This window comes from Myxine glutinosa, chromosome 13, assembly GCF_964187855.1.
Source record: "Myxine glutinosa chromosome 13, kmMyxGlut1.1, whole genome shotgun sequence".
NCBI lineage: Eukaryota > Metazoa > Chordata > Myxini > Myxiniformes > Myxinidae > Myxine > Myxine glutinosa.
In genome coordinates, this window is record NC_136273.1 from 363,463 (window position 1) to 377,672 (window position 14,210).

Genomic DNA, 14,210 nt, shown 5'->3' on the forward strand with positions numbered 1-14,210 from the left:
AACAGAGAACGAAAGTTATTGGATCACAAACGACGGACCGCTGAGAGAAAAACAAAGCCTCAAGGTTGTACAGTGTACACTGTACAAGGCCTCAAGACACGACACGAATTAACACGATTTTCAATACAAGTATAAAAGATTTGCACCGAAAAATCTTCGTCGGGAGACAATATATACACCATAAAATAAATACAGTTTTAACGAAAATACAAATGGGAACAATCACTTAACTTCGATTTCAAATCGTTCGCGACGCGGCAAAGGCCTTGCTCGCGACGCGGCAAACAGATTCTCATCTTTCTTCCTAACTCTTACTCGGACAAGCAAATCCCCTATGCCATCCATAATGGTACACTCTATCCATACACCACATCCTCCCTTCCATGGATGTTCCACGGGTTTCGGCTAAAACCACCTTTAGAGGCCATTTTTCCCCGCAAGCGGGGGTTGGCCTTTTTCGGGGACCGTGGTTGTTGTTGTTTTTTGGTCCCCTTTTTGAAGCAATGTTTTACGGCCGGATGCCCTTCCTGCCGCCAACCCTTTTTGTTGCCTTTTTACGACAAACAGGGAATTACCAGTGAACTGGTACTCAATTTGCCGACCTCGGAAGGATGACAGGCTGAATCAACCCCCCTGGCGTTAATTCAGCGATCGACCGGGATTCGAACCCAGGATGCTAGGATCCTAAGCTGGCACCCTAGCCGCGAGCCCAACACCAGGCTCCTGCCTCCACCAGGTTGGGCCGCTAGCCCAACACTAGTAATAATAATAATAATAATAAAGGAGTCTTATATAGCCCCATCAAGCAGAGTAAACTACCCTCATGGCGCTTTACATTATCATGCGAATATGGTAATATAATCAGGGTAATATGGCTCTTTTGGGTATTTTGGGGTCATTGGGGTGTTTTGAGTCCCCGTGGTCTTTTGTATCTTCTGAGTCTTTTGTATAATCAGGGTAATATGGCTCTTTTGGGTATTTTTGGGTCATTGGGGTGTTTTGAGTCCCCGTGGTATTTTGTATCCTCGGAGTCTTTTGTATAATCAGGGTAATATGGCTCTTTTGGGTATTTTTGGGTCATTGGGGTGTTTTGAGTCCTCGGGGTCTTTTGTATCCTCTGAGTCTTTTGGATCATCAGGGTAATATGGCTCTTTTGGGTATTTTTGGGCCATTGGGGTGTTTTGAGTCCTCGGGGTGTTTTGGGTCCTCTGGTTCTTCATGGTATTTAAGGGTCTTTTGGGTCTTAGTGGTCTTAAGGGTCTTGGGGAGTCTTAAAGGTTCTTCAAATCTCCAATGGGTCTCAGCAGTCCAAAGTGTCGAAAGGTACATTCCAATAGTACATAATTAATAAACGTACGTAATTAATAGACAGGATGCCATTGACTTAAAACAGTACATAATTAATATGTACTCGTATATTGAAAACTCACATAGCTGGTGAAGATAATATTAGTGGCATCTCGTCTTCTTCAAACAATAACAACTCCTGGCTGCCAGTCCATACAACCAATCAAGTTGAAATTTTAAACACATGTTCCGCTTTACGACTACTACGTTGTTTTGAAGTTTCACATCAATCAATTAAGCAGTTCAAGAGATGGAATTTTTTTAAACATGTCGTTCAATCCAATTTGGCCACCAAGCCATGTGAGGTATGAATTGTTCAAAGACACCATGGTATCCTAAAGGCATGGAGAAAATATGTGTGAAGTTTCTATTTGATCTGTTCAGCCGTTCTGGAGGAGTAGCTTTTTAAAGGTTTATTCTTCAAAAAAATCATAGCCACCAAACCATGTGACCTATGATGCCATGGTCACAAAACCTTTTGTTCATCATGGGTATGCAATCATGCATGTAATGTTTCACCTCGTTCTGTTCAGCCGTTTCAGAGAAAAAGGGTTTTTAGAATTTCTAAGGCTTTTGTGTAAAAAAAAATGGCGGCCGAACCACGTAACCGATGACGTCATTATTTTTTCTCTCCACCAATTTATCCACAGATGACACTCAAGAAATGTCATCCTGATTGGATGACGTTTTGTACTTGTTGAATTATGACGTCATAACAAAGGTACCTATGACATCATCATTAACATATTTTATTCCCCATGGAGAGTTCTTGAAATTGAGCCATGTCTCAATTTTTTCTATGCAGTGCTTTTGGAGATAGAGGTGCAAAGTTTTTTGGGTTTTCCAAGATGGCAACTGTACCATGTGACCTATGACGTCAAAATTATCATTAAAAATTATGCAGGTGGAGTTGCACCTATGGTGAAAATTTCCTGTCAATCGGAGCAACAGTTGCAGAGAAAATCATATCTATTCTGTGCAGACAAACAGACAGACAGACAAACAGGCAAACAAACGGACTCAAATGCAATACCCTCTCCTCTGGCGAGGGTAATGACAACTAAATCTATGGGTGGACAACAGCCAATAATACCTGTTTCAGCTGCAGGTGGAAAGTGTCCACGACACTTCGTCTTCCAAAATGCCAGAACCACTCCGTGGAAGAAAACACACGAACTAGAGCTTCAATGACGAAACGGATCGGATCTTTAACCTCAGAGATTATCAGATCGGTAGCCAAACACAAAGGCAATGGCTTATCTGGAACAAAGGGAAAGCAAATACATCAAATGTTGGGAAACTTTGAGTGGATTATAAAGAAACGCAGGTATATCAGGTGAAGATGCAAGATATATATTGTTGCGGATCTCAGAGTACGGCGCTCCCCTTACCGAGGGGGGGTTAATCCCCTCGCCGATTAAGCTGGCCGTCCGAGTCCTGGAGCTATGACGTCACTTCCGGTCAGCGCTGAATAGGGTGGTCGGCCAATTTATCCTATTACCTAATTACCAGCGCCTCCCGGTAAGCGAGGAAATGAGCCCCACCCGAGCCGCGGCTGTAATGGACACGCCGAGCGAAGCGAGCCACGACCCAGGCCGTTAACAAAGACTAGACCCGATTATAAGCGGTTCCTATATCGTGCCACCGATATTCAATTGGGGACAGGACGAAAGCGATCGCATGAGAAGAAATCAGATAAAGGAAGAACAAAGCATTTATTGTACAATAATGAAGAGGAAACGAAGGAGGAAGAATATACAAAAGAAGGAAATAAAAGGACACAGGGCAACCTTAAACAATCTTAATTAACACGCCCAGGACAGAACAAACACACTTACATGAAAAGGTGGTGGTGGTGGTGGGAAGGAAGAGAAGGGTCCAGGCAGCTGGTAGGCGTCGAGGTAGGCGGTGAGATCCGGCTCCGACCTCGCGCTCCGGTCCACGCACCCGCATATATTGCCCACTCGCGTATTAAGCCGCTTGCCTTTTGGATCCGCCTACCAGTGTGCTGGCCTCGGCCCTGATTGGTTGATGAGGGCTCCTTGGCTCCACCTTTGACAGCCAGTTGACAGGGGGGCCACACCTCCTCCCGGCGCTCCGCCCTTCTTCTCCAAGATGAGCACATGTCTAATGGCGTTGTGCAGCAAACGCGGCCAACAAAAAGGCAGGGAAAAGCATGGGCATGAACAACCCCGACTGTAGGTGCTACTGGCACTTTGGAGAGAGAGAGAGATTGGGGGTAATTGAAGGGGCCTAGGTTATTTGATTAATACAACGCAGATTCAACTATTGGAAACAGATCCTTACCTGAAACACATACTAATGAAATAACTAAAGAAGAATCTATGGTGTCCTATGTGTTGCAATATGACCTAACTAGGGTGCGACCTTTGACCTTTTACACAAAAATGGGAATATATACAGGGGATTATTTATAAGGGATTATTACAATATTTACAAAGTAGAGGGTTCTAAAAACCACAACAATATATATATATATATATATATATATATATGTAGGGAGCTGTAATGCCCCTCCCCCTTTGTATATCCTTGCTGCTTTACCAATTACCAAGTATAACCAATTATATGTTTTGTTTTGACTTGCTACTGTACTCCTTTATGATACTGAGTTCTTTCTACTGCATTGAGGATGTGTAATATCCTAATAAGGAGTTCTCTGCCTTTTGCTCTGGCCTGCGTGGGCACAATCTCTAGTTCCCCTTTCCAGGCCTTGGAGGCAACTCTTATCTCTCTTTGCCTTTTTCCTGATTTTGCCATTATCTTGCAAGTTGACAGTTTTACGAGTGTCCACTCCCCTTTGTACTTTCCCAAGCCAGCTGCTATACAGAAAGTTGTAAACATGTTGTCACATAATGCTGACCATCTTATCAGAAGCTAACCCATGACTGGCCTTGGATGAACTTCCTTTAATTAACTGAACAACAGGATGGGACTATGGTGGGGGACCCAATGAGCCCATTCTGTCTCTGTGTCTTGTGAGCTAACTCCACCCCTGACTTTCCTTTATATAAAGCAATGTTAATTGAATTATTTCAGAGCATCTTGTTGTACTGTTGGTCATTCCTTGTGAGTTTCAATGCAACTTTGCTGTCCTCAAGCTTGAGTACTCGAGTTCCAATAAATATATCCGTTGCTCCTTTCTTCTGAGTTCTTCTGAGTCCCAAGTCCTAAGTCCCAATCCGACAACTGGTGGCAGCGGTGGGATCAGTCTGGGCAGTCCGGGACGCGGTCCCAGGCAAGGGAGTGGTGAGAGACCAGCTGGCAATTGATCCGGGTCAGGTGAGCTGTGGTTTTCTTTTGTTTTTTCCTTTTTAGCCCGGGGGTCAGTCCAAATTGTAACCCACTCTCTCTTGCTCGGTCGCCGTACGTTCCGTTCCCTGCTCATACCTGTTCCACGAACCTAAATTTAATTACGGACCGCTTGGGTCCTGGAGCAACTGATTGTTTATGGACTCGTTAGGGTAACGTTACGTAAGGAGAAGTGCCCCACGTTGGGCGCCTGAGGTTAAGGGGTAATAGATCTCTGGGTTGTAAGGGTAAGGATAAGGGCGGCGTCCCGATCCGAGGCCTACCCGGGAGACGTTGGGATTTTAAGTAAGATCAGAACTATTATACGGGCGTAGGACGCCAGGAAAGTGCAGTAAGGGTAGGATAGACGGCTGTGTAGGCGGGCGAGCCTCTCAGGAGAGTAGGTAGCGCGGCCGTACCACGCGAGGCGGGCGAACCTCACGAGTACAAGACTGCGAGCCTCTCAGAGTTAGGTAGACGGCTGTAAACGCGAGGCGGGCGATCCTCACGAGTACAAGGCTACGTCGGTAAACTAAATTTTCCTAGGATGGGTAACAGTATGGGTAATAAGACAGTAAAGGCAGGTGAACCGCTTAGACATACCCCAGCATTTTTTATGTTTAAGAGGTATGGCTATGCTGCTGTGAGACCAGGGAAGTCATGGGTTGCATTGACGAAGGATTTAGGAGAACCGTGGCCCGAAGGAGGGTCTTTTGCGCTGGAAAAATTGGACGTATTGTATGAGACATTAGAAAAGTTCGAACAGGCCACGAAACACTTTCCGCCCGACTATTAGAAAGTCTTTGGCTGGTGGAAGGAAGAAGCGATGAAGCGACACGCAAAGTCGAAACAGGCCAGCTTGGCCGGTGAGGTAACAAAACTCAAGGGTCTGAGGAAACAGGCGAATAAAGAGCAGGATGAAGCGCTTAAGGAAATAGAGAGGCAGGCCAACGCGCGACTGATGCCGCTCGTTGAAAACCCAGACCCCGCGAGAGGGGAGGCAGTGACCAATCTACCCTCCCCAGCCCCAGTCCTAAGCTCTGTCCCGGGGTTTCAGGCACCACCTATCCTTTCTGCGCCCCCGCTACCACCTCCCTATAACCCCGCTACCATCGCGCCCCAGATACCCCAGAACCACCCGAGCCAGGGAAGGCCGTTTGCACAACTCGGGGCTAACGGAATAGATGACGGGACCGACATCGCAGGGTTCCCGCCACCGATAGGACCGGATGGGTTATACCCCTCACTGGTAGGTTGTAAGGGGAAAAGGACCTCACAAACTACCCCATCGGAATGTCAGGAAATAGAGGAAAGGAAAACATTGTGCCCTGTACAAGTTATCGGGGTTGACGCAGCAGGTCATGGGGTTTGGGAAAGAGTACCATGGAAAGAATCCTCTTTAACTGTAATGCGGGCAAGGATTCAACATTTGCTTATTGAGGATCCACGGCAGATAGTGCCGACCATGTCGAATTGGGTTTTGGATGGCGAGTGCGACTATCGAGACATAACCCATATGGGAGTGTCCGTGCTCCCACCCAAGGTATGGGAAAGGGCTAGACAAAGAGCACACTGGCCGGTGGCAGACCCAAGGGCTGGTGCAAACCCCCCGTTAACACAAGCGCAATGGGATGCTCTAAAGGTCCTGCTGCTAGATTCTATTGAGCAGGCGCTGTTGCCAGCAGGAGGTCCGGATTGGGGAAAGATCGGGGCCATAAAACAAAAGGCAGGAGAACCAATTGGAGAGTACCGAGAAAGGTTGGAAAAGGCCATTGCGCGCTGGGGAGGACTGGGTCCGATGCAGCTGGGAGGGCTACCCCAACCATTGGTAAATCAATATTTAATCGAGGGGCTTCGGCCGGTGTTAAAGAAACAGGTACAGACCGTCCTCTTCGGCTGGAAGGGAATGACAACCAACGAATTATGCGACAAACTGGAACAATGCCCGGGCTCCTCCCTAGAGGAGAAGAAGGATATTAAGGAGGAAATATTGCAAATGTTTGTCCAAGAGAAACGGGCTCAATTTAATCAGAATAAAAAGGGGGATCAGAGTCAGAACTACATACACGAACAGTGCCAGAAGTGGGGACCTGTTCGAGGTCCAGAGGAACATAGGAGGAGTTGTTATCCTCTTTTCTATAAGGGCCAATTCCCCAACGGAGAGTGGATCCACAACGAAAATGAGAACTGCGACGGTTGTACTGAGGAAGATTTTGGACTAATTAATATGAACGAGGTGAAACAACAATGGACAATACCACCCCCTCTTCCCCCTCCTCCTCAAAACCCTCAAACTTGGACTGTGCAAGGGCCCCCTCCCCAAAATTGGTATCCACCAAGACCCCTTCTCCAAAACCCCGGACCACCCCCCAATAGTGGGATGCAGAACGGACCAAGGGGGAACTGGGCCCCGCCTCGGGGTCCGCCGCAGTGGCAACCAGTGAACCAGTCACATTGGGGGCCGCCAGAACGCCGGCAGGGCGGAAGGGGCGCTGTAGAGGGACGACCTATGCCCTCCGCACCACCGGTTCCGCAGGAACCGTGCCATTATTGCAAGCAGATGGGACACTGGATACGTGATTGCCCAAAGGCTCGTAAGGGGTTTCAGCCCCAATACAATAGAGGGGCCTATTGACGGGACGCTGGCGAGTCGCCCAAGGAGTGTCCTCTCTTGACCATGACACCGGCAGAGGAACCAACCATGATGTTGGACGTGGAGGGAAGACAATTAGAATTTCTCGTAGATACGGGCGCGACTCGCAGCACAATTAACAAGGGGCAATTGCCCTCTTTGCGCCCTACGGCCAGGAACGTTCAAATACTGGGTGTTTCGGGTTTACCCCAAGCGCTTCCTATTTCGGAGGAAGTGCGAGTAACATGCGGCCCGCTGGAGGCTAAACATGCTTTTTTGATGACCACTACCGCCCCGACGAATTTGCTGGGACGGGATTTATTGTGCCGTTTGGGCTGTCAGATCTCATGTACCGAGGAGGGAGTTTTCGTAGACGTCGCGGAATCTAAACGCGACTTGGTAATGACGGCATTGTCTCGGCCCGGCCCCACCGTGTATTGGTGGCGCATGGATGAAGGGGCTCTGGCTACCTGGACGCATATCATAGATAATGTGTGTTTGGACAACGCAGTTCTGCGAGATTGGCTACAACTGCACGAAATTTCGATAAAAACCTTAAGGGATAGTCCACCCCATTGCACTGCGTACTATGATGCAACGGGCGACGACGAGAATTATCGAGAAAAGGTTAAGGAAAAGCTGGGCGAGCGCACGCCTCTACACTTGTCACGGATGTGGATCGGCCGCGAGGGAATAGGAATCGAGGCAGTCCTAACCTCGAGTCAGCGTGCATTGACCCGATACCCCGAAGGAGCGGCCGCCCATGTTACCCTCACTACTGCCAAGGGGTGGCCGCCGGAAAGTGTAGGTTGGATGGTAGGGAGGTTACGTGAAGTTCCCCTACAAGGTTATCGGAGTAAGAAGGGCCGTTGGACTTTGAAACGGCTCCAAAATGGCGAAGGGTTCTCAATTGACTTCAAGACACAACGGAGGGATGGAACGTTCGAAGCAACAGAGTTGCCTCCTAAGGGCACCTATGCCATGAGGGCAGTGCTGACGGACCCGGGTGAGTCAGATTACCTCCTAGCGGAGGTGCCAGACAATTTATGGCCCAAAAGCAACGGTGAGGTTGGACGGATGCGAGACGCCGAACCTCTAGTGATAGCAGTGCAGCCGGGGATGCGCTTGCCAAATGTAAAACAGTATAAGCTACGACCTGAGGCCGACGTAGGCATAGCACCAGTGATTCAATCCCTAGTGGAACAGAAGATTATCGTGGAAACTAACAGCCCATGTAATACACCAATTTTGCCAGTTAAAAAGCCGTCAAAGGACAAATGGAGGTTTGTACAGGATTTAAGGGAGGTGAACAAGGTGATACAGGGCATACACCCACTAGTTCCAAACGGAGAAACCCTCATGATGTCAATTCCACCGGACGCAACATACTTCACGGTCATCGACCTTTGTTCTGCGTTTTTCTCTGTGCCCATCGCGCCTGAGTCACAATACTTATTCGCTTTCACCCATAGGGGGCGCCAGTATACTTGGACAGTACTACCTCAGGGGTTTTCAGATAGCCCCACTCTGTTTTCCCGGGCGCTGCACCGCGACCTGGCGGATGTGGAATTGAAGGGAGGGTCAGTGTTGCTGCAATACGTTGACGATTTGTTGATTTGCTCCCCTTCAAAGGAGGCGTGCGAAATGGATTCTTTGGCCCTATTAAAGGCCTTGGCGGCCAAAGGCCACAAAGTAGGCAGACCAAAACTTCAGTTTGTGCGGCAGGTTGTAACTTACTTGGGACACGCCATTTCGCATGGAAAACGAGAATTGGATGCTGGACGGGTGACCGCTATCATGGAGCTGCCTCGCCCTCGCTGGCAACGACAAATGCTGCGCTTCCTAGGTATGACGGGATATTGCCGCACTTGGATACTTGATTTTGCGCTGCTGGCTAAACCACTGTACGAGGCGACCAAATCAAATGCCCCGGACCTATTGATATGGACGGATGAATTGAGGCGATGTTTTGACGGGCTGAAACAGGCGCTGGTTACGGCACCGTCATTAGGACTCCCGGATTATGCGAAACCATTTACCCTTTACACTCACGCCGTGGGAGGTTTCGCCCAGTCAGTTTTGACACAGACCCATGGGGATAAGGAGCGGCCGGTGGCCTACTTTAGTAAAAAGTTAGACCCGGTCGAACAAGGGTTTCCGGTGTGCTTGCAAGCCGTGGCAGCGGCCAGGTACGCAGTAGAAAGAACAGCGGACATTGTTATGGGACACCCAGTAACGCTACGAGTACCGCATTGCGTCACTTCGCTGTTGTTACAGCGAAGCACACAGCATTTGTCTAACACTAGATTAATGCAATACGAATCCGCACTGATCACTGCAGCCAACATCACGATCGAACGTTGCACGACGCTCAACCCAGCCTCACTGATGCCCACTCCTGAGGAGGGCGAACCTCATGTGTGCTCCGACGTTGTGCAGCTAGTCTCCACGGTGCGATCGGATTTAAAGGACAATCCCTTAGAATACCCCGACTGTATATATTATGTCGATGGATCAGCTAGGCGCGCATGGGACGGGTCTCTGTTGTCCGGGTACGCCGTGTGCTCGGATAGCGAAACGGTAGAGAGCGGGCGTCTTCCACCTACATTTTCCGCACAGCAGGCGGAGCTGTGCGCCTTGACCAGAGCGTGCAGCTTGGCGGAAGGCCTTGCCGTCAACATTTACACAGATTCGGCCTACGCTCACGGCGTAGTCCACGATAAAGGAGCCATCTGGAAGATGAGAGGTTTTCTCACATCTGCCGGTTCAGTGATAAAGAACGGCGCGCTGGTAGAAGGGCTCCTCCGAAGCATTTTACTTCCCCGCGCTATCGCGGTAATTAAGTGTCGTGGCCACCAAAGGGCGGACACTGACGTTGCCCGGGGCAACGCAAGGGCGGACGAGGCGGCAGGAAAGGCCGCCAACCAACAGATAGAACGCAACATGCCGATGGTGACACGAGCACAGAAGACAGCCGCACAGATTGCTGACATACCGACTGCGGGACCACCCGCCACACCAACTAAGGACGATATCATAAATTTGCAAAATGCTGCACCGACGGCCGAACACGAGGTCTGGCTCAAACGAGGAGCGATACGCCCTGGGCCAAGGGAAATGTGGACCCTTGATGAAAAACCTATAGCACCCCAGGCTTTACTGCCTTGGCTGGCACGCATGGCTCATCAGAATGGTCATGTGTGCCAGAGGGGGGTGATGGGACAGATAGACTACACTTGGGCAGCGCCAGGACTGTCACGGATTGTATCCGAAGTGTGCCGATCGTGTGTGGTCTGCCAGCAACACAATAGAGGGGCGCCGCCGAGACATGCACATGATGGGGGACGGCCCCCGCCAAGTGGGCCGTTCGCAACTATTGAGTTCGATTTTACAGAATTGGAACCAAGCTTGTCGTTTCGCTATGTGTTGGTAATCGTAGATACGTTCACCAAATGGGTCGAAGCATACCCATGCGTCAAATCCGATGCTCCGACAGTAGTGAAGCGCCTCGTGCGGGATTTTATGTGCAGATTTGGCATTCCCCAGATAATTTCGTCAGATCAAGGAGGCCATTTCACGGCGCAGGTGGTTAAGGGCATCCTGAAGGCGTTGGGCGTTAAACAATCCTTCCATTGCGTCTACCACCCACAGTCCTCAGGACTTGTGGAACGAACGAACAAGACTTTAAAGAATAAACTAGCGAAACTTTGCGCAGACACAGGCTTGAGGTGGCCAGAGGCTCTTCCGCTTGCATTGATGAGCATTCGTTCCACCCCGGGTCGCACTACGGGCCTTTCCCCCCACGAAATATTAATGGGACGACCTATGAGCTTGCCCGTTTCAGCACCAACAGACATGTCCACCCTTGCTTTGCCAGTAATGGATGACATGCTTTTGAGATTTTGCATAGGCTTGTCGAATGTGGCACGCAGCATCCATGCTCGAGTACGAGAGGCGCTGCCTGAACCAATAGGCCACGCCATCCACAACTTTCAGGCCGGCGACTGGGTGCTCGTGAAGCACTTCACCCGCAAGGCTGCTTTGGAGCCACGGTGGAAGGGACCATTCCAGGTGCTACTGGTCACACCGACGGCAGTCTTCTGCGAGGGTAAACCTTCGTGGATCCACGCCACCCATTGTAAGTTGTCCTTCCCCGCACCACAAGCCACACAAGACACCGCACCTCACATTGCTGCAGACACCACACCTCACACCGCTGAAGACAATGCACCGTCTAGGGCACCACAGTCTCCTAAGGGCGGCGATGACGGTCATGATGATGGGAATTCTGGGCAGCTGCCTAACAAACCCCGCCAAGGATAGGCTTCTGCAGTTTAACCCACTGAGAGAGGATCTCCCCAAATACCCAGGACACGACAACTACACGTTATTTAAACTTTACTCCGTCAAATACATAACGGCTCCCCGGGGACAGGGGATAGTAGTACATTGCTGTGAGTTGGAGACACATTTCAAGTGGTTATCTGTAAGATGGATGGAAGCCATGGTGGTACACAATGGGACACCACAGGCACGCATGACAACCCCACGCATAGTCTTAACTAAAGTTAGACAGGTGGAAAATGGAAGGTTTACTGGGACCGTGAATAGTCACGCCGCCGCAGGATATCAATGGGGCACGGGCATCGACAATACTACTCTCCTACTGTCGCATGCCCTCGTCGGCCCACACACCACGATAATACTTGAATGTGGAATATGGCCCCCGCGCACGCTGATTAGAAGGAACAAAAAGAGGGGAGAGACCCAACACCAATTCCGGCCTAGTTGTGCTGCCTACGTCATTAAACCCCCTCCTGCCCAGGAAGTAAGAAGGAAGCCAGAGGAGAACACATACTGGAAGGTCGCACGGCATATGGCCACAGTACAGAATAGGACACAGTGTTGGATGTGTATGCACCTTCCCCGCACCAGCACAGCAGGCATACCAATGGTAGTATTACCCCTATCACTCAATGATTTGTGCTCGAAGCCACTAGATACCAAATGCATTAGTACAACTCTGACAAGCCAAGGTTCTGATGAAACCGCGTGTAAACGAGTTTTCCAGTACTCCCCTCCCATCCTGTCCCGACACTTTGAGGAACGTCCGGCGCCGGTTTGGGTCAAGCCGGCATGGGGGGCCCTCTGCTTAGAAGGAAAGGGCCAAGTAATGGTAGGCAAATCCGTGTGTAGAGATACCCTTCCCGCGGACCCGAGAAAAGGGAAACACACGCTCCTAGTGAACGTTACAAGCTCGCCCTTGCATAACCTCACACACCTCCAGTTGGCATGGAAAGGGGAAAACGGGACAAACACTATCCCAGGTCTTCTCACTTGCATGACCACCCATTTAGTGGCCCCGCACGGGACCATGTTTGTATGCGGGAATAAAGCTTACCCGTATTTACCTGATAATTGGGGAGGAATTTGCTATTTAGGATCAGTTTTCCCAGAGATGGAAATGCGACAGCACTTGCATAATACCACCGCACTCATAAGGACACAACGAAGCACCTATTGGCACGACGACGACACCACTACTTTACACGGCGCTGATTGGGAGAAAGCCGTTAGCTTCTTCTTCCCATGGGCTGGGACGGTCATGAACAGTTACCGCATTGACAAAATTGCGTTAATCTTAGAAACTGTGGCCAACGCCACCGCTACAGCACACGACGAAATGTTGGACACAGTTGTCCATCTGCGTACAATGGTTATGCAAAATAGGGTTGCATTAGATATGCTATTGGCAGAACGAGGAGGGGTATGTGGGATAATTGAGGGTAAATGTTGCACTTTTATTCCTGACCCCTCACAGGGTGTCAGTGCTGCTATTATAACGTTAAGGGAAAGCGCTCACTCATTGACAAGGGATCGATTGGATCGGGAAGCCTCCCACCAGTGGCTTACCGACTGGTTCAAGGGGTGGACAGGCACAATTGTAAAGTGGGTACTAACCGCCTTGGCAATAGTCCTTGGAATCGTGGTTTGTTGTGTAATAATCAAGGCTTTAGTCCTTGCGTGTGTGAGGAAGTTTTCCACAGGATGGACACTGAAGACGACAACAGAAAGGGCCATGGTGATGCTTGAAAAACTGACCGTGGGTCCAGAGGACACACTGGCCGTCGACGTGACTGCAGACCGCGGATCCTGGAACGACGACCCGGACGAGCCACTGGGCCGCGACAATGAGATCTCCGCTTCCGAAGATTGTTCTTCCATTGTTGATATTACCGATAATGACGTCGAGTACACTTATGCGGACCTCGAAGCATTTCAGGCTACCAGGAGGCCGTTTAAACTGGGCCCCGACACGTCGGAAGAAGAAATCGACGATTTCCTGAAGGATTCCTCTCGTTTCTTCACGATATGCCATGCCGTGGCTATGACTATGGGCCGTCCACTCCGCAGGCCTACGCCACCTGAAAATAATGTTACTGATGATGTTACCAATGATGATGTGGGCCACTTGCGAGGGTCCCCGGCTGATGTTTATGTTTCAATGCAGGCTCTGCCTCTCCATGTTTCACGAGCTCACCTTTATGTCTCACAAGCCCACAGTGAGTCAAACGCCACTGACCCAGTTCGGGATTTGGACCCAGCTGTGAACCCAAGCCCGGATGGAGAGGAACTCGATCGTGAAAATACTCTGAGTTCCGAGTCTGATTGTTTTGGAGATTCGCCCTTGAATAACAGCGAAGCAAGCAGCATCGCCTCGGACGATCTCGACTTTGACCCAAAGGAAGTTTCTCTCCCACCTTTGGATCGTTATGCTTTATTTCATGGCCATAGGTTTGAGCCACCTGATACTGACGATGTTGTGTCTTCCCCAGATCACCAGCACGTAAGAGACCTCATGAACATGAATATCGATTGAGCGCTGAAGATCGACAAGGATTTCACTTGGGGAAGCCTG

The 14,210-nt window shown here is 49.8% G+C and overlaps 1 protein-coding gene across 1 annotated transcript in view; it reads right to left on the minus strand.

Moving 5' to 3' along the window:
• LOC137414735 (rab GTPase-activating protein 1-like) overlaps positions 1 to 14,210 on the minus strand; it is a 370,611-nt gene that overhangs the window by 280,143 nt on the left and 76,258 nt on the right. Inside the window, exon 9 of the mRNA XM_078766930.1 lies at positions 2,441 to 2,607. Within this exon, the coding sequence (XP_078623056.1) occupies positions 2,441 to 2,607 (167 nt within the window). The remainder of the gene's footprint in view (positions 1 to 2,440; positions 2,608 to 14,210) is intronic.